This window comes from Bufo bufo, chromosome 3 (assembly GCF_905171765.1).
Source record: "Bufo bufo chromosome 3, aBufBuf1.1, whole genome shotgun sequence".
Lineage (NCBI taxonomy): Eukaryota > Metazoa > Chordata > Amphibia > Anura > Bufonidae > Bufo > Bufo bufo.
Genome location: NC_053391.1, coordinates 187,084,198 through 187,110,754, shown reverse-complemented (window position 1 = coordinate 187,110,754; position 26,557 = coordinate 187,084,198). Strand labels below are relative to the sequence as shown.

Here is a 26,557-nt window from a genome sequence, read left to right as displayed (position 1 = left end):
CTGCCTTTCCTGAGTCTCCTGCGGTTTGTCCGGTTTCATGTTTCAGGGAGTACCTTTCACGGACTTCATCCCTGCGACCTGCGGACTCTCCACAACTTTTTATTTCCTTTCGTAGACCTTTCGCTCCGGTCACCAGTGTTACCCTGTCTCGCTGGGTCAAGTGGATTCTGTCTCTCGCGGGCATCGATACTTCGGTTTTCACAGCCCATTCGGTTCGGGGTGCTTCTGCCACGTCTATGGCAGTCTCTGGAGCCCGTCTGGAGGATATTTTGAGATTGGCGGATTGGTCCAGGGCTTCTACGTTTAGGGATTTTTATTTCAGACCTAGTCCTCACGCTTTTTCTTCGGTTATTTCACCGCTTTAAACTTGCAATATGAGCCTCCATGTCTTGTTATAAAATTGAATGATTTTCCTAGTCTATGACGTAAAGTCATGATTTTATTAAAGACACGGAGGCGAGTATTGCCCTCCCGGCCCCTCCCGGCTTTCTGGGTTTTCACTATATATATATTATGTTATTGATTAGATTATGTTATTATGTAAGCTGTATCTTGCCAAACTTTGCTACAGTTATGATATTACTACTATTGGTTTATTTTGCCGTGCAATTACCACGCATTTTGTTCTCCTTTTTTCCTTAGGTTGAGATCCCTGATTCCGGAGTGGTTCCTTAAAATCCTATACCTGCACGTTCCACGACTGTCACTACAGTTTGGATCAGCGTTATGGTTGTCTCCCATTGGAGTTTCACCGGTTTGAGAAGTTCCAGTGTCTCGTTTGGGGCCCGTTGGTTCTACAGTTTTACAAAGAAAGAGGAAGATGTCACTAAAGAGGGCCTATTTATGGACTAGTTGGTGGGAAGGGTTACCTTTAGGGGTGTTTCTGTATGTTACCTTGGTTACTCTTCTTTGCTGCTGTGGATTTTCAGCAAAGAAAGAGATGCAATACTTGCCTCCGTGTCTTTAATAAAATCATGACTTTACGTCATAGACTAGGAAAATCATTCAATTACATAGGATGTCTCTATAGTAGTTCAATTTGTCCTCCCTCTCAGCGGGTGTAAAAAAGGCCCCCATTTTGGACCGGTAGCGAGGGTCCAACAAGGTAGAGAGCCAGAAGCCATCCCTATGCCGAATGGTGACAATTTGGCTGTCACTACCTAAGCAAGTGAGCATGCAGCGTCTCCCTCTCCACTGCATACTGCCACGGTGTGCCTGGGTCATCTAGAAGAAAAACCACCCATTTCGCTACACATTGCTTGTGCTCTAATGTCCTCCTCCTTCTCCTCCAGTTCAGCCCCCACAGGGCTCATGTGGCCGTGAGATGTAGGAGCCACATCTCCAGTCCCCTGACCAGCCAGATGTACCAGCATCTGTTCCAGGATATGAAGCAGTGGAATGACATTGTTCATCCGGTTGTCCTGGTGACTGACAAATAATGTGGCATCCTAAAAGGGCCTGAGCAAACAGTAGGTGTCACGCATGAGCTGCCACTGGCTGACATCGAAGTTACACAGGGAAGTACTCCTGTCCGCTTGGATCATCAAGAAATAGTTTATGGCCTTTCTCTGTTTGTATAGTCGGTCCAACATATGGAGGGTGGAATTCAAACGGTTGGAAACGTCGCATATCAGCCTATGTTGGGGGACCTCGTTCTGCCGCTGCAGCTCAAGGAGGGTGTGCTTGGCGGTGTACGAGTGGCTGAAGTGCATGCAAAGTTTCCTGGCAATTTTTAGGATGTCTTGCAGATGGGTGGAAGACTTCAGGAACCGTTTGACAACCAGCTTGAACACGTGCGCCATGCAGGGTGATGGCTCAGCCCTCCTTGACGCAGCATCAACACCATGTTCTTCCCATTGTCGGTCACCATGGTTCCGATTTTGAGTAGTCGCAAAGAAAGCTAGGATTCGATTTCTTGATGGACACGGAGCAGTTCCTTCCCTGTGTGACTCCATTCGCCCAGGCAAATAAGGTGTAGAACAGCGTGACACCGCCGTGCCCTGCACATGTGGTATGCTGGAGGAGCACTGTGGATTGTCCCTGCAGTAGAGACTGAGGACACGGTGAAGGATGAGGAGGCAGAGGCGGACATTGTCGTACGACTAACGGAGTGAGAACGTGGAGGCGGAAGCTGCGTCACCTGGCCAAGTTGCTGGTTTGGCTGGGCAGGAACCACATTTACCCAGTGGACCTTAAAGGACATATATTGTCCTTGACCGTAGTTACAGCTCCACACGTCGGCGCTGCCATGCACTTTAGCAGAACTCAACAGGCTCAAGGACAGAGGCAGGTTGAGGACAGGTGAGGGCACAGGGCCTGCTCCCGGGCCATGCCAACTACGGGTTGTGTCTGATGAACCCACAGACTCTTGGCTGGGGGTGTCTGATGAATGGGCAACCATTCAAGAACTGCTGGGTTGCTGGTCAAGACATGACCGCTAGCTGACACTGGGAGCTTAGGCCTCTGGAAGTGATCCCTGCTGCCACGCCCCCTTACTCTGCTGCGACCTGTGCCTGCGCCAGAAACATTTAGGCCTCTGATTCTCCCCTGTGCAGGGCCTGTCACTTCTCTGTCTGACATACTGTTAGATCAAATAGGTAAATAAAAAGGAAATTAATACACCCCATAAAAGGCTGTATTTTGTCACTTCACCAGACAAATAATATATATTTTTTGCCACTAATGCACGCCAAAAAGGGCTGTAATTATCTCACTTCACCACACAACGGCTAATAATACTTTTTTCGCCACTAATACATGTCAAAAAAGGCTTTAGAACATATAACTGCACAGCTGAACGGCAAATAATATTTTTTTTGCCACTAATACACGCCAAAAAGGGCTGTAATTTTCTCATTTCACCACACAACGGCTAATAAGCCCTTTTTTGTCACTAATACACGCCAAAAAAGGCTTTTAGAACATATAGCTGCACCGCTAAACGGCAAATAATACTTTTTTTTGCCACTAATACATGCCAAAAAGGGCTGCAATTTTCTCACTTCACCACACAATGGCTAATAAGCCCTTTTTTCCCACTAATACACGACAAAAAAGGCTTTAGAACATATAACTGCACCGCTGAACGGCAAATAATATTTTTTTTGCCACTAACACACGCCAAAAAGGGCTGTAATTTTCTCATTTCACCACACAACGGCTAATAAGCCTTTTTTGCCACTAATACACACCAAAAAAGGCTTTAGAACATATAACTGCACAGCTGAATGGCAAATAATACTTTTTTTGTCACTAATACACCCCAAAAAAGGCTTTAGAACATATAACTGCACTGCTGAACGCCAAATAATACTTTTTTTTGCCACTAAAACATGCCAAAAAAGCTTTAGCACATATACAACTGCACCGCTGAACGGCCAAAAAAGCTTTAGAACATATAACTGCACCACTGAATGGCAAATAATACTTTTTTTGCCACTAATACACAACAAAAAGGGCTGTAATTTTCTCACTTCACCATACAATGGCTAATAAGCCTTTTCCCCCCCCACTAATACACGTCAAAAAAATCTTTAGAACATATAACTGCACCGCTGAACGGCAAATAATACTTTTTTTTGCCACTAATACACGCCAAAAAGGGCTGTCATTTTCTCACTTCACCACACAACGGCAAATAATACTTTTTTTTTTTGCCACTAATACACGCCAAAAAGGGCTGTCATTTTCTCACTTCACCACACAGCGGCTAATAAGCCCTTTTTTCCCACTAATACACGACAAAAAAGGCTTTAGAACATATAACTACACCGCTGAACGGCAAATAATACTTTTTTTTGCCACTAATACATACCAAAAAAGGTTTAGAACATACAGTCAGGTCCATAAATATTTGGACATCAACACAATTATAAAATTTTTGGCTCTATACACCACCACAATGGATTTGAAATAAAACAAACATGATGTTCTATAACTGCAGACTGTCAGCTTTAGGCTCCATTCACACGTCTGCAAAATGGGTCCGCATCCTTTCCGCAATTTTGCGGAATGGGTGCGGACCCATTCATTCTCTATGGGGACGGAATGGATGCGGACAGCACACCGTGTGCTGTCTGCAGCCGCAATTGCGGCGCGCGGCCCCGATTTTGGGTCCGCAGCTCCGCAAAAAGATAGAGCATGTCCTATTCTTGTCCGCAGCTTGCGGACAAGAATAGGCATTTCTATGGGGGTGACGGGCTGGTGTGTTGCGGAGTCCGCAACACACCACGGACGTGTGAATGCAGCCTTAATTTGAGGGTATTTACATCCAAATCAGCTGAATGGTGTAGGAATTACAACAGTTTGCATATGTGCCTCCCACTTGTTAAGGGACCAAAAGTAATGGGACAGAATAATAATCATAAATCAAACTTTCACTTTTTAATACTTGGTTGCAAATCCTTTGCCGTCAATTACAGCCTGAAGTCTGGAACACATAGACATCACCAGACGCTGGGTTTCATCCCTGGTGATGCTCTGCCAGGCCTCTACTGCAACTGTCTTCAGTTCCTGCTTGCTCTTGGGGCATTTTCCCTTCAGTTTTGTCTTCAGCAAGTGAAATGCATGCTCAATCAGATTCAGGCCAGGTGATTGACTTGGCCATTGCATAACATTCCACTTCTTTCCCTTAAAAAACTCTTTGGTTGCTTTTGCAGTATGCTTTGGGTCATTGTCCATCTGCACTGTGAAGCGCCGTCCAATGAGTTCTGAAGCATTTGGCTGAATATGAGCAGATAATATTGCCCGAAACACTTCAGAATTCATCCTGCTGCTTTTGTCAGCAGTCACATCATCAATAAATACAAGAGAACCAGTTCCATTGGCAGCCATACATGCCCACGCCATGACACTACCACCACCATGCTTCAGTGATGAGGTGGCATGCTTAGGATCATGAGCAGTTACTTTCCTTCTCCATACTCTTCTCTTCCCATCACTCTGGTACAAGTTGATCTTGGTCTCATCTGTCCATAGGATGTTGTTCCAGAACTGTGAAGGCTTTTTTAGATGTCGTTTGGCAAACTCTAATCTGGCCTTCCTGTTTTTGAGGCTCACCAATGGTTTCCATCTTGTGGTGAACCCCCTGTATTTACTCTGGTGAAGTCTTCTCTTGATTGTTGACGTTGACACACATACACCTACCTCCTTGAGAGTGTTCTTGATCTGGCCATTTGTTGTGAAGGGTGTTTTCTTCACCAGGGAAAGAATTCTTCTGTCATCCACCACAGTTGTTTTCCATGGTCTTCCAGGTCTTTTGGTGTTGCTGAGCTCACCGATGCGTTCCTTCTTTTTAAGAATGTTCCAAACAGTTGTTTTGGCCACACCTAATGTTTTTGCTATCTCTCTGATGGGTTTGTTATGTTTTTTCAGCCTAATGATGGCTTGCTTCACTGATAGTGACAGCTCTTTGGATCTCATCTTGAGAGTTGACAGCAACAGATTCCAAATGCAAATAGCACACTTGAGATTAACTCTGGACCTTTTATCTGCTCATTGTAATTGGGATAATGCGGAAATAACACACACCTGGCCATGGAACAGCTGAGAAGCCAATTGTCCCATTACTTTTGGTCCCTTAACAAGTGGGAGGCACATATGCAAACTGTTGTAATTCCTACACCGTTCTCATGATTTGGATGTAAATACCCTCAAATTAAAGCCCACAGTCTGCAGTTAAAGCACACCTTGTTCGTTTAATTTCAAATCCATTGTGGTGGTGTATAGAGCCAAAAATGTTATAATTGTGTCAATGTCCCAATATTTATGGACCTGACTGTATAACTGCACCGCTGAACGGCCAAAAAAGCTTTAGAACACATAACTGCACCGCTGAACGGCAAATAATACTTTTTTTTTTTGCCGCTAATACACGACAAAAAGGGCTGTAATTTTCTCACTTCACCACACAACAGAAAATAATACTTTTTTTCCCCCACTAATACACACCAAAAAGGGCTGTCGTTTTTTCACTTCACCACACAACAGCTAATAAGCCCTTTTTTCCCCACTTATACACGCAAAAAAAGGCTTTAGAACATATAACTCCACCGCTGAACGGCAAATAAGTCATTTTTTCCCCACTAATACACTGCAAAAAAGGCTTTAGAACATATAACTGCACGGCACAGGACTAATAAGACATAGAAATATTTCCTAGTAATACACCCTGTAAATAGCTGTATCACACAGCACTTCCACCCCAATAAAAAGAACGGTTTTCTGGAATTACAGAGGTATCATCTATTGCAAACCTGAAAGCAGCAGTATAATGGTAATTTGGATCCGCAGTCAGTGCAGCTAGGTGTACTAGGATTGTTCCTATTACCCAGGCTGTACACTTCCCTTTTGAACCCTGTTCTACTTCAATACTGTGGAATAATTCCTCCTTATCCTTTCCCTACACTTCTAAAGCTCTTTGCCTGAACTTCTATTCAGCAAAATAAAAGTTTTAAAGGCTTTCCTAGCACTGTCCCTAGCGCCTTGCTGACGTCTCTCCCTGCACTAAGTACAGTGGAATATCGCTGAATCCAAGATGGCTGAGGCTATTTACACGGCTGTGACATCACAGGGCTGGCTGGCTGCTTATTGGCTGTAATTGCGATTCGTTACCACGAAGCATCAGGAAATTCGGATTCGGTGCGAATCAAATTTTTCATGAAATTCGGATCGAATTCCACTTCGTCAATTTCGATTCGCTCATCTCTAATTGCAAAGTGTGTTTAGAGTGAGACTCAGGGAGGACTACTACTACCATCATTGCTACTTCCCATGCACAACTATTGGGAGAATCCTACACTGTAATATACTTCAGAACTGTGCCTATTGCTGCATGAGTAGTATGAACTACTATTCCCATTATGTATTCAGTAAAGAGAGACTTTATTTATCGCAACCAAACAAGTCCTTTGCATCTGCCCTCCTGCCTTTCAGTGGTGTGCCCCCGAAGGGAAGTAATAGTGTGCCCTTAATTCACTGCTTAGTACTACCACCACCATCATAGCCACTATAATTTCTCCTGTTCTCGGCTCCTCTCTGGGTCGCTGCATATGTAGCAGGCTCACAAGCTATGGCAACAGGAACCTTGGCAGGTGCCAGATGTATTACACAGGTGACACCCACAGCGGATGGGATTGGAGATAACCCCGATCTTGGCCATTTAGCCCCACAGATGCCATGGTCTATAACGACAGCGACATCTGAACACTTATTGTACCCCTGTGGCACATCGTTGCCTGTGGGCCTGCTGAAGACCATTATGCCTGCCTCTGGCAGGGTGTAACAGAATTGTGGAAAAAAATCATTATTCACAGCAACACAGTAGTATTGTGAATAGTACAAGCGATTGAACGATGGCAGGTACAAGCCACCGAAGGGAAATTAAAAGAAAAGTAAAAATCTGTTAAAGTTTTTAAAAGTATTAAAGAAAAACAATATTACAAATTATAAAAAACGTTTTCCCATTATCATATAAAAAAATTAAATAATTAGAAAGATAAACATTTGTATCATCATCTGAAAATGTCTGAAATACTTATATTATTTATCAAGTGTGGTAAATGCTGTATAAAAAGAAATCCAGAATTGCCGTTTTTTGGTCACCTCACTTCCCCAAAAAAGTGGAATAAAAAAAAAAATCAAGAAACTGCATGTACCCAAAAATTATACCAATAAAAGCTACAGCTATCCCCTTACACACACCTCTGTGGAAGAAAAAATTTAAAAAGTTTGGAAGTTAGAAAATGGTGGCACAATGCAATTTTTTAGAAGTGAAACGTAATAAAAACAAAAAATTGTACTGAACCACAGAATAAGGCCTCATGCACACGACCGTTAATGTGTTCCGTTCCGCAAAATGGGGTTCCGTTGTTCCGTGATCCATTTTTGTTTCCGTGTGCCTTCCTTTATTTTTGGAGGACCACCAGACAAAGTAAAGTAAAAAAAAGTCTAAGTCAAGTTTGCCATGCAAATGATAGGAAAAAAACGGACGCAGACAGGCGGACGCGGATGACAATCTTGTGTGCCTCCGTGTTTTTTTAGAGGTCCCATTGACTTGAATGGGTCCGCGAACTGTTTTCCGCGAAAATAATAGGACAGGTTATATTTTTTTGACGGACTGGAACCACGGATCACGGACGCGGATGGCAAACAGTGCATTAGCCGAGTTTTCAACTGACCCATTGAAAGTCAATGGGTCCGCAGAAAATCACGAAAAACAGCACAAAGGACACGGAATAAAACAGCGGTCGTGTGCATGAGGCCTAAGGCCTCTTTTACACGACCGTTTTATTTTTTCCGTTTACGGGCTGTTTTTTTGCGTTCCGTTTTTACGATCCGTATACGGAACCATTAATTTCAATGGTTCCGCAAAAAAAAAACGGAATGTACTCCGTATGCATTCTGTTTCCGTTTTTCCGTTCCATTGAAAGATAGAACATGTCCTATTATTGCCTGCAAATCACGTTCAGTGGCTCCATTCAAGTCAATGGGTCCGCAAAAAAACGGAACACATACGGAAATGCATCCGTATGTCTTCCGTATCCGTTCCGTTTTTTGCAGAACCATCTATTGAAAATGTTATGCCCAGCCCAATTTTTTCTATGTAATTACTGTATACTGTATATGCCATACGGAAAAACAGAACGGAAAAACGGAACAGAAATGGAAACACAACGGAAAAACAACGGATCCGTGAAAAACGGACTGCAAAACACTGAAAAAGCCATACGGTCGTGTGCAGGAGGCCTAAGGTCGACGTGTCATTTTTAAAGCACAGCAAACGTGATTTTTTTTGGGGGGGGGGGGGGTACATGCAGCTTCTTGAGCTTTTTTTTTTATTCTACTTTTTTGGAGAAGTTATATATATAAAATTAAATGGTACCAATAAAAGGTACAACTAGTGCCATGACAAAACAAACCCTCATATGGCTATGTCAATGGAAAAGAGAAAAAACTCGGCAAAAAAGAGCATGTTCACATGGTGGATTTGTCTGTCAGATTTGCATCTACAACCGCATCAAGCAGTCATTTTAAATCAGTGGCAGTGTGAGCTGCAATCTCCTATTTCCCTTCTATTATATAGTGTTGTCTGAAGCCACCACTAGAGGGACCTCAGTACACAGGAATTTTTACAGTTAGCATTCACTAGAAACTGAAGTAATATCTTTGAAAATGCAGGGCTTTTACATCTCAAAGAGAAAGGAGTTCAGAGCAAGCACCCTCCTCCCAGGCCCCATATCAGTAGCGTTGTCTGTCTCCATTGGAGGTAAGTTTCAGGACAGGTTCCAAATGTGATACAAGTTTATCTAAAGCTAAACCTATTTCTAGGTACATTCATTCTTCTGCCGTAATGTGTAGTGAGGAAAACAATCAAATTCACTTACCCAAACATCTCTACAAGTTCTGTGTCACGAAAATCATCAATGATATTTTGAGATGAAGCTGGTGTGGTCATATGGGTTTGGACATGCACACGGTCATGTGTCATTGCAGGCATTGTGACATTCTGATGATTGTTGGGCACAACTGGTGGTAATGCTTTGGTTGGTTCCTGGGTTCCTCCGTTAGAGTGGTTATCTGAATTGCTGTTATATATTGATGTTACCTGAATGTTGTCCTTTTGTTCCATTAAGTGTGGTACTTCACTTCTGACATTATCTAATCGTGGTAATTCAGTGATGTTCTCAGGTCTCACTAATGAAAAATCTTTGTCATCTGATTTCTGGATATCACTAGAAGCATTCATCTCATTCTTCTCATCTTCAATTACATTTTCACTGGAGGAATTTCCAACATCATTCTCTGCATGTCGTTTGGTAACATTTTTAGAATGTGCAGTGTTTGAGCCATTGCCTTCCATCTGTATTGACTTTCTATCTTCCTCTTCTACAGAGAATTCTTCAAGATATAATGTAGAATTACCATAATTGTCATCATTAAATACAGTACTGTTCTGTCCACTGTCCAAATCTGGGCTATTGCTTGGAATCTGACCATCAAACTCTTCTTCTGTTTGATTCAACTTGTCATGTTGAAGGACATCTTCTAACACATTGGTTCCATTATAGTCTTCACTTCCATTCTTTTTAAGGAGAGCATCGTCTTTTGAGGAGTACTCACCACCACCTTTCATAATAAAATCTTCTTCACTGGACTCGGATGAATACTTTTCAGTCTCCTCTCTTGGCTTAACAGAAACGTCTACAATTTCATCATCACCATCATGCTCTATGGCTAAAGCAGTGAGATTCACATCTTTTTCTATTGCTTCTGAATTGTTTGAAAATGATCGAATATGAAGTAAGTCAGCCCATTTATCATTGTAGTCAACATCAGCCTGAGTATTTCCAGTTTCTTCAGAGCTTTCTCCTGTATCTGCTCTAATCTCTGGATAGTCAAAAAAAAATTCTGAATCTGGGATGTCGTAATAATCTTCTTGATTTACACATTTTGCATTCCGAAATCTCAAAGTTGTGACTTTTGAGTTATAGTTTCCAAATATCCAGACACCTGCAGGAAAAGAAATATGGCATGTGTCATGGGGGAAGCTTTGGTAAGATCATACTCCATGGTAGACAACTCAGTTTAGGGTTAAACAATAATCTCATTCTGCAGAATTAGGGGAGAACGTTGGAGAGAGTTATCATTTCCCTGCACAAGCAAACTGTTGTCAACTTTTTGAACACCGCTTGCGAAAAGTTTATTACAAGTGGTATTTCTGGGCTGCCCTTGCCACTTTCTGAAAAATGGGCGTGGCGATGAGTGGGTGGGGCCAGTGAGCACGCTACATTTATCTTCATTTACGTCTGTTTTCAGATACAAAGAATGACAGAAATCTATGGCAGCTCAGAGCTGCCTTAGATTTTACTCTTGCACACAGACATTCAGAGGCGCACGTAAATTATAACAAGGACTACGCTGCGTCATAAATTAGCTGTGTCCTCCGACAGCATAGGTGATGTTACAAGCGATACCCACGTGCAAAATTTGGTGAATATTTTTGAGACATTTTGTCAAATTCAGTGACATTTGGTGAGCCTCGCCACTTTTAGAAGTGGAGTGAAAAGTAGGTCATGATTAAAACATGTTTAAGTCTCATTTATGATGTGCGACATTTGAAAAAGTTGCATCTCCACGCCAGTGTTATACTTTGACAGACATAGGTGTACACCACATTGCACTTCGACAAATATATTATTTCTGTACGACATTTTATAAATTTGGAGCAACCTCACAAAGCAAATATTGACTTAAAACTGACACCAAAACCATCACAAATGATAAATTCCCCCTTGAGTGTTTTAAGCGGGAAGTTCATAGCCCTGTGTCCTCCACTGATGGACTGATATATAATATTGGATAATGGGAAAAGAAGGAGTGAGCACTCACACCATCTGGACCATAGGATATATTTATTAATCCAATAAATCATTCATATAAATGCACTCAAATACAATAAAACTTCATAAAAATAGTGGTTGGTACCAACACATAAAATAACACTAAAGAATGGTAATTGTGCAATCCTTGCGTAGTTAATATTCAAAATTAGCACTTTGTACCGCCTAGAATTATGCAGTTGATGAACCACTATTGGTGGTGGTAATACCGCAAACCGCAGTCGGAATTTAGAATGTCCCGGGGAAAAGTACCTATGACTCCAAATAGTATTCAAGTCTCCTCGTGCATGTGGATGTATATTCCAACAGAAGAGTCTCTCCACGGTTAATTAATTATAACCGCCCAGGACTATAGGTTTCACGCCACTTAATTCACAGTTCGAGTTCCTACCTGATTCCAAATTGTCCCCCGCTAAGCCGTCCTTCCACGAGAAGCGAGTGATGCCGGCTGCTACGGCGTCTCACGTCGCAAGTCTCACCAGACGCGTCTCACCAAGTCTCACCAGACGCGTTTCGGGGCGTCTACACCCCTTCCACTGAGGAAGGGGTGTAGATGCCCCGAAACGCGTCTGGTGACAGGAAGAAAAGCGCCCACCTAACCCATTGGACTTGGATCAAAGATATTGCATGGCTATGCGATAAGGAAATCCACTAATACAAATACCGCTCCAGGATACAGGATACAACTACAGGTGCCACCAACGAACTATTATCCCTGCCAGCCGAATCTTGTGATCCCGCGATACAGTGACGTCAGCAACCCGAGACTTGCGACGTGAGACGCCGTAGCAGCCGGCATCACTCGCTTCTCGTGGAAGGACGGCTTAGCGGGGGACAATTTGGAATCAGGTAGGAACTCGAACTGTGAATTAAGTGGCGTGAAACCTATAGTCCTGGGCGGTTATAATTAATTAACCGTGGAGAGACTCTTCTGTTGGAATATACATCCACATGCACGAGGAGACTTGAATACTATTTGGAGTCATAGGTACTTTTCCCCGGGACATTCTAAATCCGACTGCGGTTTGCGGTATTACCACCACCAATAGTGGTTCATCAACTGCATAATTCTAGGCGGTACAAAGTGCTAATTTTGAATATTAACTACGCAAGGATTGCACAATTACCATTCTTTAGTGTTATTTTATGTGTTGGTACCAACCACTATTTTTATGAAGTTTTATTGTATTTGAGTGCATTTATATGAATGATTTATTGGATTAATAAATATATCCTATGGTCCAGATGGTGTGAGTGCTCACTCCTTCTTTTCCCATTATCTACTTTTTCTTTGGGTCCGGGCACCCAAGTTGTGAGTTAGTAGCACCCGCCCATAATCACCCAGGTGTGAGCCAACCACCAACCTATCTTTTCTTTGATATATAATACTGCCTTGCCCCCTTTAAAAGGTGTTCATTATGAGCTGCAGTCTGCTTTATGGCTTTTTGTCCCAGATACTGCAAAACATCATAGTATACAGATGTGTCCACCCTTAAATGGGTTTGCAACTTTGGGGACTTTTTTTTTTTAACTTTCAACATCAGCCCATTGTACTTGTTGAAGAAACCATCCTGACTTGATCCAGTCAACACCGTTATGATTCCCAGGGTCCCTGGATCCCTGCAGCATGCTTCCTTTCCCCATTTTGTAGAATTAAAGATGGGCGGGATCAAATGTGCAGCAGCAGTCAATGACTGACCTTGGCAGTGATGTGTTCCCTAGCAGAATGCCAATGCTCGGTTATGTGCAGTGGTCTGCAGGGTTCACATTACTGTATCATTATGGAAGTGCTCGCTAGTATGCAGGAGGTGGGAAAGTGAAGCATTTTAAGCGATGTACTTACTCCTCCTCCCTGCTTGCTCTTCTTGGGGCATGTTCCACTGTATCCTCGATGCCTACAATGTCAGGACGTACAGAGTGCACTATGACCTGACGCTGCAGGCAGTCGGGTGACTGTACAGCACCGGCCCCGAGAACAGAAAGAACCAGGGAGACCACCAGACCGGGAGAGTGGCGGCGGAGCAGGAGAGGTAAGTAAATGTATTTATTTAAAATTCTGATCTGAGATCTGATATGGGGATCTGGAGGTCTAATGGGGGTCTGGTCTGAGGTCTGATATGAGGGTCTGGAGGTCCAATGGGGATCTGGTCTGAGGTCTGATATGGGGTCTGGTCTGAGGTCTGGTATGGGGGTCTGGAGGTCTAATGGGGTCTGAGAGGTCTAATAGGGGTCTGATCTGAGGTCTGATATTGGGGGGAGTCTGACTTGGAGGTCTGATATTGGGGGAGTCTGACTTGGAGGTCTGATAATGGGGGGTTTGACAAGGAGGTCTATTGGGGGTTTAATCTGAGATCTGATACATCGGGGGTCTGAGAGGTCTAATGGAGGTCTGATATGGGGGTTTCTGACACAGAGGTCTAATGTGGGTCTGATCTGAGGTCTGAAACTGGGGTCTGTCATAGAGGTCTAAGGGGGTCTGATCTGAGGTCTGAGATGGGGGGGTCTCATCAGAGGTTTGATATGGGTGTCTGATCTGAGGTCTAAGATGGGGGGGTCTCATCAGACGTTTCATATGGGGGGCTGATCAGAGGTCTGATATGGGGGTCTGATCTGAAAGGTAAGGGGGCATTTTTTGTACTGGTTCACAATATAAGGGAGTATACTTTTGTACTGGGGCATATTATAAGGGGATATTTGCACTGGTGCACATTATAAGGGGGTAGTTTTTGTACTGGCACACAGGGTATTTTTCTATTTGCACACATAATAAGGTCTGATATGGTGATCTGAATGTCTAATGGGGGTCTGGTCTGAGGTCTGATATGGGTGTCTGAGAGGACTAATGGACAGGTCAACAATAGTAAAAAGAGGACAACCCCTTTAACAGTAGGGCTGGTGGGAAGAGGTTAGGTTGAGAATTTGGCATGGAGGGGCATTTAAATTTTTACCTCAGGCAGTAGAAAGGCTATGTGTTCCCCTACCCCTTGCTACAAAGCACTGAGGAAGCTGAACTCTTGCACCAGGGCCCATGAACCTTTAGCTACGTCCCTGCTTTAAACAATAGGTAATATTTGGATTACACATTTCCTTTAAAGCTTCTTGCCCCTGATGCAGTGGCGTAGGGATCGCCATAGCAGCAACCATAGCAGTGGCTATGGGGCCCTACGCCACTGGGGGCCCGTCCGGACCGCATCATTTTTTTTTAAATATTTTTTTTATTAATACACTACACACAGGCAGGCCCGCCCGCCCGCCCAGTGTAGTGGGCGGGGATCGGGCGGTCCGCGGCTCGGGCCTGACTGGGGGGAAGGAAGGAAGCCAACAGGAACAGGAAGGAGGAGCTGTAGTAGGAGCAGGCGGGCCCGGGCCGGGGGCCGGGCGCACTGTCTGCCGCACGCACAAGGAAGGAGATTCGGAGAACATGAGGTAGGCGGTGGAGGGGGCCGGAACGGGGGCGGCCGGAACGGGGGCATAGCGGAGGCGGAGCCAGGCTGGCACCAGTGCCGCAGTGCATGCAGTAAAGATTTCCTCCGGCTCCGCCTCCTAGAGTCCTAGTAACTAGAGGGAGTACTCAGGAGGCGGACTCAGGCGGTGGAGGGGGCGGGGCCGGGCTGGTGGAGTGACCTAACTTCAATTAGCTTATCTCCTGCTTATCTAGTGCTCTGAATCATTCACTGAAGGGGCATCGTTAGGTCAAAACATTCGGGGCTTCAGCCCCGGATGTTTTGACCAATGCCCCGAATGTTATGCTGGCAGTCATTTCCACACAATCTCCTGCACAGCCCGGAGCCTGACTCCGCCCACTCATGTGACTGATCATGTGCTCCTGACATCATGCAAGGTCCTTTAGCCCACTAGGAACTATCATCTCCTGAGGTAGGACATGTGAATGGAGCATTTCTAGGTGCATGTTTTGGCTGTATTCTGCCCCCCTGCCCTGTACTGTACCCCTCTGCTGCACTGTGTATACCCCCTATGCTGTATTTTGCCCCCCTGCCCTGTACTCGGTACCCCATGCTGTATTCTGCCCCCTACCCTATGCTGCACTGTGTGTGCCTCCTGCCCTGTACTGCACCACCTATGCTGCACTGTGTGTGCCTCCTGCCCTGTACTGCACCACCTATGCTGCACTGTGTGTGCCTCCTGCCCTGTACTGCACCACCTATGCTGCACTGTGTGTGCCTCCTGCCCTGTACTGCACCACCTATGCTGCACTGTGTGTGCCCCCTATGCTGCACTGTGTGTGCCCCCTGCCTTATACTGTACCCCCTATAATGCACTGTGCCTCCTATTCCTCACTGTGTGTGTGGCTCCTGACCTGTACTGTGCCCCCTATGCTGCACTTTGTGTGCCCCCTGCCTTATACTGTACCCCCTATAATGCACTGTGCCCCCTATGCTGCACTGTGTATGCCCCCTGCCCAGTATTGTGCCCGCTATGCTGTACCCCTTGCCCTTTAGTGTGCCCCCTATGCTGCATTGTACCCCTACTCTGCATTGTGCGTCCCCCCTCTTGCCCTGTACTGTACCCCCTATACTATACTGTGCCCTGTACATTGCAGCCTCCCTTCTCTGTCTCTAGTGCTTGCCACTTGGCACTATCATGGCACACTAAGGCCGGTTTCACATCACGTTTTGCCATTCGTCTAATGCAGGGGTGGGCACTCCAGCTGGGCTTTGCACTCCAGCTGTTGTGAAACTACAACTCCCAGCATGCATTATTGCTCTTCTCATAACTCTCATAGAAATTAATGGAACATGCTGGGAATTGTGTTTCACAACAGCTGGAGTGCCGAAGGTTGCTGACCCCTGGTAATGTATACATAAAATAAACCGTAGTGTGCTGCGCTTTTGTATCCCATTTTCCAATGTATACATCAAACGGATGGCAAAAATGTGATGTGAACTCTCCCTTACATATGCACATATAGGATACCAGGATAGTCATGGAGGGGGGGCCCCATACAAAATTTTGCTGTGGGGCCCAGTCAGTTCTAGCTACGCCCCTGCCCTGATGTGTATATCTATATATATATATATATATATATATATGTACCAGGACCTCACCAACAACTACATGGCTTTGTAGGATATATATATATATATCTATCTTCTTGACCCCTTACAATCTGCCTTTCGCCCTCTTCACTCTACAGAAACTGCCCTTACTAAAGTGTCTAACGATCTCCTAACAGCAAAAAGAAATGGTGTCTATTCGCTATCGATTCTGCTGGATCTCTCTGCAGCGTTTGATACTATGGACCATAAACTCCTCCTCACCATGCTCCACTCAATTGGCCTTAAGGACACTGCTATCTCTTGGTTCTCTTACTATGTCTATGGCCTCTCCGTTAGTGTGTCATTCTCTTGCTCTTCTTCTCCTCTTCCTCTTGATGTCGGTGTTCCTCAGGGCTCAGTACTAGGTCCTCTTCTCTTCTCCCTTTATACAGCCCCATCTGACAGACTATCAGTAGATTTGGCTTTCGATACCATCTCTATGCTGACGACACCCAACTATACACTTCATCCCCTGACATCACCCCTGCTTTACTCCAAAACACCAGTAATTGTCTGGCAGCTGTCTCTAACATCATGTCCTCTCTGTATCTAAAACTGAACCTCTTAAAAACTAAACTTCTTGTCTTTCCCCCATCTACTAACTCACCTAAACTTGATATTTCAATTTCGGTCTGCAGCACTATCATAACTCCTGTGCACCATGCCCGCTGTCTTGGGGCCACATTTGACTCTGATCTTTCCTTTGTTCCCCATATTCAATCACTTACACGCTCTTGTCATCTGCACCTCAAGAATATCGCCAGAATCCGCCCTTTTCTTAAGGGGCCCAGCATGCATGTGGGACCTGCATTTCCTGGATTTCATGGTCGCTGTTATGGCACCCAACAGGTGAGCTTTAGTGTTAGGACCCGTCTTATTAGAGATCGCCTTGGCGTGCGGCAGACGGGCTCAAATGATTTTGTACAAAATGTATTTGCTAAGCATCTCTAAGTTATTAGCATAGCAATTCACAACTTCTCCACCTTAAAATGTGCATTAAAAACACATATTTTCAGGCAGGCTTATCAAGCTACCTAAAATGACTATTCCCTGACTAAACCTCTCCCCCACCAACTCCTCTAGCCTAAACTCGATCCTCTAGTAGTCCCAAAGCCGAAGCAGATCGGCCAGCACCACTCCTGTCAGTTCAATAATGGCTCAAATCCTACTTATCACAATCAACTACCTTATGTGTCACCCCCCATTCCTCATAGATTGTAAGCTCTTGCGAGCAGGGCCCTGACTCCTAGTGTTTCAGTTGCATATTAGCCAGTTAGTTTTGTTTCGTACATGAACCCTATGAATTTGTAAAGCGCTGCGGAATATGGTGGCGCTATATAAATAAATGTTATTATTATTATATATATACAGTTGCAAGAAAAAGTATGTGAAACCTTTGGAATGATATGGATTTCTGCACAAATTGGTCATAAAATGTGATTTGATCTTCATCTAAGTCACAACAATAGACAATCACAGTCTGCTTAAACTAATTAAATGTTACCATGTTTTTATTGAACACACCATGTAAACATTGACAGTGCAGGTGGAAAAAGTATGTGAACCCTTGGATTTAATAACTGGTTGAACCTCCTTTGGCAGCAATAACTTCAACCAAACGTTTCCTGTAGTTGCAGATCAGACGTGCACAACGGTCAGGAGTAATTCTTGACCATTACTCTTTACAGAACTGTTTCAGTTCAGCCATATTCTTGGGATGTCTGGTGTGAATCGCTTTCTTGAGGTCATGCCACAGCATCTCAATCAGGTTGAGGTCAGGACTCTGACTGGGCCACTCCAGAAGGCGTATTTTCTTCTGTTTAAGCCATTCTGTTGTTGATTTACTTCTATGCTTTGGGTCGTTGTCCTGTTGCAACACCCATCTTCTGTTGAGCTTCAGCTGGTGGCAAGTTCTCCTGCAAAATGTCTTGATAAACTTGGGAATTCCTTTTTCCTTCGATGATAGCAATCCATCCAGGCCCTGATGCAGCAAAGCAGCCCCAAACCATGATGCCCCCACCACCATACTTCACAGTTGGGATGAGGTTTTGATGTTGGTGTGCTGTGCCTCTTTTTCTCCACACATAGTGTTGTGTGTTTCTTCCAAACAACTCAACTTTGGTTTCATCTGTCCACAGAATATTTTGCCAGTACTGCTGTGGAACATCCAGGTGCTCTTGTGCAAACTGTAAACATGCAGCAATGTTTTTTTGGACAGCAGTGGCTTCATCTGTGGTATCCTCCCATGAAATCCATTCTTGTTTAGTGTATTACGTATCGTAGATTTGCTAACAGGGATGTTAGCAAATGCCAGAGACTTTTGTAAGTCTTTAGCTGACACTCTAGGATTCTTCTTCACCTCAATGACCAGTCTGCGCTGTGCTCTTGCAGTCCTCTTTACAGGACTGCCACTCCTAGGGAGAGTAGCAGCAGTGATGAACTTTCTCCATTTATAGACAATTTGTCTTACCGTGGACTGATGAACAGCAAGGCTTTTGGTGATACTTTTATAACCCTTTCCAGCTTTATGCAAGTTAACAATTCTTAATCGTAGGTCCTCTGAGAGCTCTTTTGTGCGAGGCATCATTCACATCAGGCAATGCTTCTTGTGAAAAGCAAACCCAGAATTGGTGTGTGTTTCTTATAGGGCAGGGCAGCTGTAACCAACACCTCCAATGTCATCTCATTGATTGGACTCCAGTTGGCTGACACCTCACTTCAATCAGCTCTTGGAGATGTCATTAGTCTAGGGGTTCACATACTTTTTCCACCTGCACTGTGAATGTTTACATGGTGTGTTCAATAACAACATGGTAACATTTAATTCTTTGTGTGCTATTAGTTTAAGCAGACTGTGATTGTCTATTGTTGGGACTCAGATGAAGATCAGTTCACATTTTATGACCAATTTGTGCAGAAATCCATATCATTCCAAAGGGTTCACATACTTTTTCTTGCAACTGTATATATATATATATATATATATTACAAAGGTGCTTATTGGTCGAATAAGAGAACACTATCTAGTTATTACATTTTTGTGCAACCATCACAATGAAGTTCATACGCACTTGGGTTTACTTGTGCTTCAGTGTATCGCAATGTATCAGGCAATTTGCATTTTTGTGTTAACAAGTAGTAAAGATAAATTACCTTGATTAATCATTTCAATAGAAATACTTTCACCAGTCATTGGAAAGAGAGTCACCATATCCTCACTTCTCAGTTTGTATCGGAAAGTATGACCGCTCAGCTGTAATGTAATGGTTTCATCTTGCACCCCGACATTTGAGACATGCCACTGAACAACATGACTATGACAAAAGCCCAGAATTGCATTTTCATAGCTATTTCCATTGATGCCTGTAAAAGACATAAGACCAATAAAATCACGTTTTACGTTCTACTATTGAGAAATGAAGCCTATCCGGGAATGAGTAGTTGGATCAAAGGAGCTCCGAATAAAACTAGACACGGCTAATATTCACGCTAGACTTGTTGGGAGAAATGTCTGAAATATGGATGGCCTGGTGTCCCAGTTAATACAATTATAGTCATATGATTTCCAGTGAGGAGATTAGGGCTGCTGTTTAACAGATCCACTTCAAACAAGCAATTAATAAGGTTGAAAAAAAATTCAGGTCCATCAAGTCCAACCATGTCCTCTTTATGTAATGCCCCTGGAGAGTGCTGGACTTCTGTGTCTTTGGTTACTAATATTGTATATATTTTTTGCTGTATGAAAAAAATCATCACACAATTTAGCATCTATTGATTTTACACCTAACTTTAATGAATGACTTTATCATTTTGCTAAGCAAATTCCATATACTGTACATTAAATCCATAATATACAATTTAATCAAAATAATTAGGAAGGGGTGAAAATCTCTTATACACCGTTCTGATTCTGCTTTACATCCCTTCTAGAATGATTACAGGGTTTCTGTGGAAGCAGCAGCGCAGATCATATGTTTAAAAAAATATGTTAATCTTAAAGGGAATCCTACTTACCTGCTCCCTGTCGCTCCGGTCTTGCATGCTGGCTCACACAAGTCCATCTTCTAGTCTTCTGCAGTGAACCACAAGAGACATGTCACTACTGAAGCCAGTAATTAGCTGGTGGAGCGGGTGACCATGCCTATGCCAGGGAGGAAGTAAACAAGCTGCAAACCAGAAGATGGACACATGGGAGCCAGGCGCAGGACAGAAGCAGCGGGGAGCAGGTAAGTATGATTATTTTCCTAGTGGATGCAGGCTGCATGCATCAGGGGGAAATTATTCCTGGACAACCTGTTCCCCACTGCTCCGGTCCTGAGCACTGGCTCCCATTTGTAAAGCTTCTGGTTGGTGGCTTACTTCCTCCATGGCATGGGCATGGTCTCCTACTCTGCTGCAGCCAACCACAAGGGAAACATCACTGCTGAAGGCAGTAATAGGCTGCAGTGGAGCATGCGACCATGCTAGGGAGGAAGTAAACAAGCCGTGGATGGACACATGGGAGCCAGCGAGCAGGACCAAAGTGGCGGGGAGCAGGTAAGTGTGATTCTTTTCCTAAACTTATCAGTTGAAAATGTTTTTCCCGAACAACCCATTTAATGGCTATCCCTATGGCTTTATTTGAGAAACATTGCTATATGGTTGAGTGGGACCTTAAAATCCTCTAATTGTTTCAACCATAAGAAACATCAATATCAAAATTTGATAGCTTAGTGCTGTACCCCAGAATTATTGCATCTCAGTGTCTCCTGGTACTTTTTTGAAAGGGGAATAAAGTGGCCTGCATGAATGACACATTCCAGACAGGGTCATAGAGAATTAGATGATCATGGCTGGTTTCTTCAAAAAAAATTGCTACTTTATTCTATAGGTTGTGTGTGGTATGGCAGCATAGCCCCTCCCCTCTCCTTCTTGAATGACAGGGCCAGGCTTCTATGTCATCATTTCGCCTTGCCCTGAAATATGGCGCCTGCACTGTTTATCACAAGATCAGCGCATGCGCAATTAAACTTATTAATTTTACTCTGGTGCATGCATCAGATTGTAGAGCCAGACAAGATGACAATGCAGGAGCCTGACCCTGGCAATCAAGAAGGATAAGTGCTGCCAGGGGAAAGCAGCAAAGCTAGGGGAACTGAGGGGCTCCTGCATTTAAAGGGGTTATCCAGGAATTGATAAAGATGACCCATCCTCAGGATAGGTCATTATTATCATATTGCTGTCCGAGTCCTGGCACTCCTGCCGATCAACTGTTTCAGAGAGCCGCCATGTTCACCGGGGTTCTGGTGAACGCAGCTGTCTCTTGAAAGCTTTCTAAGCACAGCGCTGTACATTTTTCAGGAGCTGTGCTTGGTATCGCAGCTCAGCCCCATTTACTTCAATGAGGCTGAGCTGCAACTAGGCCATGTGACCGGTGTACAGTAATGTCACTGGCCTAGGAACAGGCTGCGGCACTCATGGAGCACTGGCTTCTTCTATAAGCTGATTGGCGGGGGCCAGTTGTCGACCCCCGCTGATCTGATATTGATGACCCCTTAAACTGCTTATTTATGAATTAAAACACTTAGGGGCACATTTATTAAGACTGTTGTTTTAGACACCGGTCTTAATAAAGCCCTATAGCTGGCTATAGATCTGCCGAAGTTATATAGAGGCGCAAGCCTCTTCATAACTTCAGCGGATCCTCCGCTAGTTCTAAATGTAACAACTTCCTTGCTGTCTTAAATTTAGACCTTTTTCTACACCTAAACCAGACATAGAAAATAGTGAATAAGACAGGCCTACCAGCCCGTCCCCTTCCCCTCCCCACAATTTCAGGCCTGACGTGAGCGGCAAAAAGTTGAGGGTTAGTTGCGCCGCAGCTTATTTCAGTATAATAATTGATCCCCTTATTTTTTGTTAATGCAGCATCAGATCTCCAAATAAAAGGTATGAGCCGGCCCCACCAGGCATTGTGCCAGGTTTAAAAGTAAGATTGTTGATGACAAATTCCCTGACAGCCACACATTCAGGTTTCCTGATACAGTTTTGGAAGTTAAAACCAGGAGTGAATAAAAAAAAAAAAAAAAGTCATATCTGTCCTTTATTCTTTCTCTTCTTTTATGATACACTCCTGATTTCGGCTTCCAAAACTGCATCAAGAAACCTAACTGTGTGGCTGTACCCTTAAAAAAGTTAACTTTAAAGGAGTTTTCCAGTATTTCAGGAAGTATTTAAATGTTAATGACCTATCCTCGCTATAGCTTATCAATATCTGATTGGTGGGATCTGACTCCCGGCACCCCCTTTATGTGATGTATGGCACTGTGGTTGGTATGGTATGAAGTGACTACATTGCTCACATGTACCAGGTGTTGGACCCTCATCTGATATTAATGTCTTTTCCTGAGGATAGGTCATTATTATTTAATTCCCTTGAAAACCCCTCGAAGTTAGTATATATCTCAAGAAGTCCTGGTATATTTCTGTTCTTATCTGATTTGATAACTATTGTTCTTACAGCATAATGCAACAGTTTATAGATGTGCATAATGGTAGTGTCACGGCAGACAGGATACAAGATACACAGGAAATAAACAAACAAGTGTCTAGGCAAGAAGCTGGGGATAGAGGTCACCTCCTGACAAATCCCTACCAGTTCTCCCTAGACTTCTTTGCCCACGTTCAGACCCTGAAGGTGGGAATAACGTGTCCTCGTGCCTAGGCTGAAGATTCCCTAAAATCCCTAAGATGGTGAAAGGGGGAAAGAGGCAGCCTGCTCCATCAGGACCTGGAGGGGGCAGGTGTCTCTCTAACAGCCTAGACAGACAACCACAAGAAAACAAAACCCACTTATCTTTTACTGAGCAGGAACAGCAAATCCTTCCTTCCTCTGAGCCAGACAGAAGCTATAACCCGCACAGGACACTGGGAGTGGGCGTAATTTAAACTCAAACCAACGACCCCACCCAGTGCACCTGAAGTGAGGCGGATATAGCTCAATTCCAAAACAAAAACAAAAAGGCTACACACGCACTGCTAACCTGGAAGACCTCCGCACATAGCCTGAGCAGGGCATAACAGGTAGTTCATAGATCGGCCCCCCTTAAAGATCGGCCCTGTTTGCCCTTCTGATATATCTGTTTTAGTAAGTATATGTATTGCCCATGTAAAAAATATTCTGAGGCACTTTTCTTATAACTCTGGAGGTAGGATTCCTCTGTTATTCCTTCTAGAAATGTATGAATAGATTGACAACTGGGTGTTGTCATTCCCTTTGTCAAGGGGTATGTCACTTCACAGTCTGGTACTGTCAGTACCTATTGGGTAGTCTCAGAGTGTGCAAAGACACCCATCCAAATGGTGGCAACCAGTTGTCAATGTATTCATACATTTCTAGGAGAAATAAAAGAGGAACTGTACAACACAGAGTCCTAAGAAAAGATGCTCCAGAATTGTTTTTATTTTTTTATTGGAAATTACAAGTATTTACTAAAGGAAACATATCAAGAAGGTTGACATTCAATACATGAGAAAATACACATACATAAATATGATATCATCTTTAAATATCTTTTTTTTCTATTCTCTGTTCTCCCATCCGTAAAGAGGACCTTTCTCCACTCTTGACATTCCTGTCTTAATAGCTTCATGCATTCCCCATGTAAAAACAATTCTGGAGCATCTGTTCTTATTTCTCTATGTTGTGCCATTCCTTTAGTTATGAATGAATTGCTAGCAGTCTGCAGTAAGGGTACACAAGGGGTGGTAACAAGTTGGGGGGGGGGGGGGTGTCAGTGCACAGTTTGAGAATGGCAGCACTGATTGGATAGAGTAAATCTGTGCAGGTAAACACCCCAACTTGTTACCACCCCTTTGTACTCTTACTGCAGACTGCTAGCAATTCATTCATAACTTTTAGTAGAAATAACAAAGGAATGGCACAGACTCAAAAGAATAGAGGCTCCAGAATTGTAATTACATGGGGAATGCATGAAGCTATTAAAACAGGCATGTCATGAGTGGTCAAAGGTCCTCTTTAACATCACCATTAGGGACACTTTGGATCTGAACACAAGGGAGAGAAGAATCCTTCCCTTACACTTCCTTAGAGAATGCCTCCCATCACCCTTCAGCATTGTTTGATCCTTGTCAGTTTTGTTTTTAATTTAATTCTATTTGTTAGAAAGAAGAAAAGGAGAGACGTCTTACTGCTGATGACATAGGAATTGTACAGGCTCTTTGCGTCTTTGTTGAGCACTTTGTTGCATGCCTTTGGTTGGTTATGCTCAAAGTACCAGCTTTTGTTCTCATCAAATACAGTAAACATTGCGATCTGCTCTGTATCAGCTTTTTCCTAAGAAGAAAGCAAAAAAATACATTACTGTTCAGCCCGGGCAGAATAACAGTCCTTGCTGGTCAGAGTTTATTATTTTTATTTTTTTATACTAGTCCTTGGACAGTAATGGCATATAGTGAAAACTAACTCTCTGACAGTATTACATAGTGACATAGTTTGGACAGCTGTAAAATAGCATACATACTCTATGTCTATCCAGTTAAGCCTGTTATCCTACAAACTTGATCCAGAGGAAGGCAAAAAAAAAACATGAGGTAAAAGCAAATTTTCCAGAAATGTAGCAGCTATAGCTTGTATTATTGTTACGCTTAAGAAATGCATCCTGGCCCTTTTTGAATTGACATGGTGAATTAACCATGGCAGAGAGTCTATAGTCTCACTGCTCTTACAGTAAAGAATCCTCTTCTATGTTTGTGTAGAAACCTTCTTTCCTATAGAAGTAGAGGATGTCCCATCGCCACAGTCTTGTGTATAAATACATTATGGGAGAGATCTCTGTACTTACCTTTGATATATTTATACAAATTTATTAGGTCACTCCCCAGCCATCACCCTCATTCTGATAATATTTCTGCATACTGGATCTTAGCTAAGGGAAGTGCCTGACAACAAGTATGTTAGAAATCAATAAAACTGTGGATGCAGCTCTGGACTATATTGCAGATTCAGGTGTAAAATTAGAAAACTAGTAAATACAATGAGGGACATTTTTTGAGACTGGTGCCAAGATGCCTCGAAATAAGTCTACGCCAGCTAGGGGCTATTTTGGCGCAAGTTCTTGTAAATCTGGTGGGCTATAGGAAGCCTCACCCCTCCTGCCCCATCTTTTGGAAAGTGGCAAAAACCTTGAGCGTAACGTAAATTTTTAATTTATTTTCAGTTGTACTGAATTTCAGAACAGAACTTACTTCCCAAAGTTTTTAGTAACGCCCCAACCTTTTCTGTAATATTACAACAAAAAACACAAAACACAGAATGCACAAAAAAATTAACATGTCTCCATGCTCTTCCTCCATTACTATCTTACTTTACTTTGAAACCATCTTCTTTAGATTTCTAAATGTTTAGCCATGTCCTCCCTCCTTCTTCTAACTGTCCTGTATATGGGTATAGGACAATTGGCAGAAGCAGGAACCTTCCTTTGCCCATCTACCCTGTCTTCTGTAGGACAAACCAATTAATACTCCAAATCCCCTTGGCTGCCCTTTCTATCCCCTTCCTCGTGTCTCCAGCCTAAGATGGAACTGATAAGCAAGCAACTGACCCTGTGTTCTTTGCAGGCTTTTTAAAGGTACAAATAGTGAAAGAAAAGATATGATTATCCACTGTTTGCTTATATCATTGATTTCTAGGTTTAGTGTTCCTTTACGGTAATACTTGAATTATTTCCCATTCCGAGGCTTGGCCTGCCACAGGGATGGACACAAATGAATATACTGTCACCATAATTCTATATATTCTACATACTTTTCTTGACCTTTCAAATATGTTTACTCTCAAAAAGTATTTACCTGTAGTCCCCTAGTATTTAATGCCATTGGCTTGCAGATTAGAATTGTACCAAGGAGTCCAGAGGCCAAATCCTTCACTATGTTAACAGTGCTATGATACATTCTCGTTAAACACTGTGGGTCACTTTTTGTAGGTTCATCAGTTTCCAGTATAGTCCAGTAATAAGTAGCCGTTTCCCCTGGCATCACTGTGCTGTTCTCCATCTCCTCACCTAATACAGAACCATACACATTACTGCACGTTATTTATAT

At 43.3% G+C, this 26,557-nt stretch overlaps 1 protein-coding gene across 1 annotated transcript in view; it reads right to left on the bottom strand.

Annotated features, from left to right (window-relative positions):
* The window catches only part of F5 (coagulation factor V), a 158,402-nt gene that overhangs the window by 79,072 nt on the left and 52,773 nt on the right, over positions 1-26,557 (bottom strand). Inside the window, exons 10-13 of the mRNA XM_040423826.1 lie at positions 26,306-26,517; positions 24,647-24,791; positions 19,610-19,819; positions 9,384-10,509 (exon numbers count right to left, since the gene is read on the bottom strand). Coding sequence (XP_040279760.1) covers positions 9,384-10,509; positions 19,610-19,819; positions 24,647-24,791; positions 26,306-26,517 — 1,693 coding nt within the window. The remainder of the gene's footprint in view (positions 1-9,383; positions 10,510-19,609; positions 19,820-24,646; positions 24,792-26,305; positions 26,518-26,557) is intronic.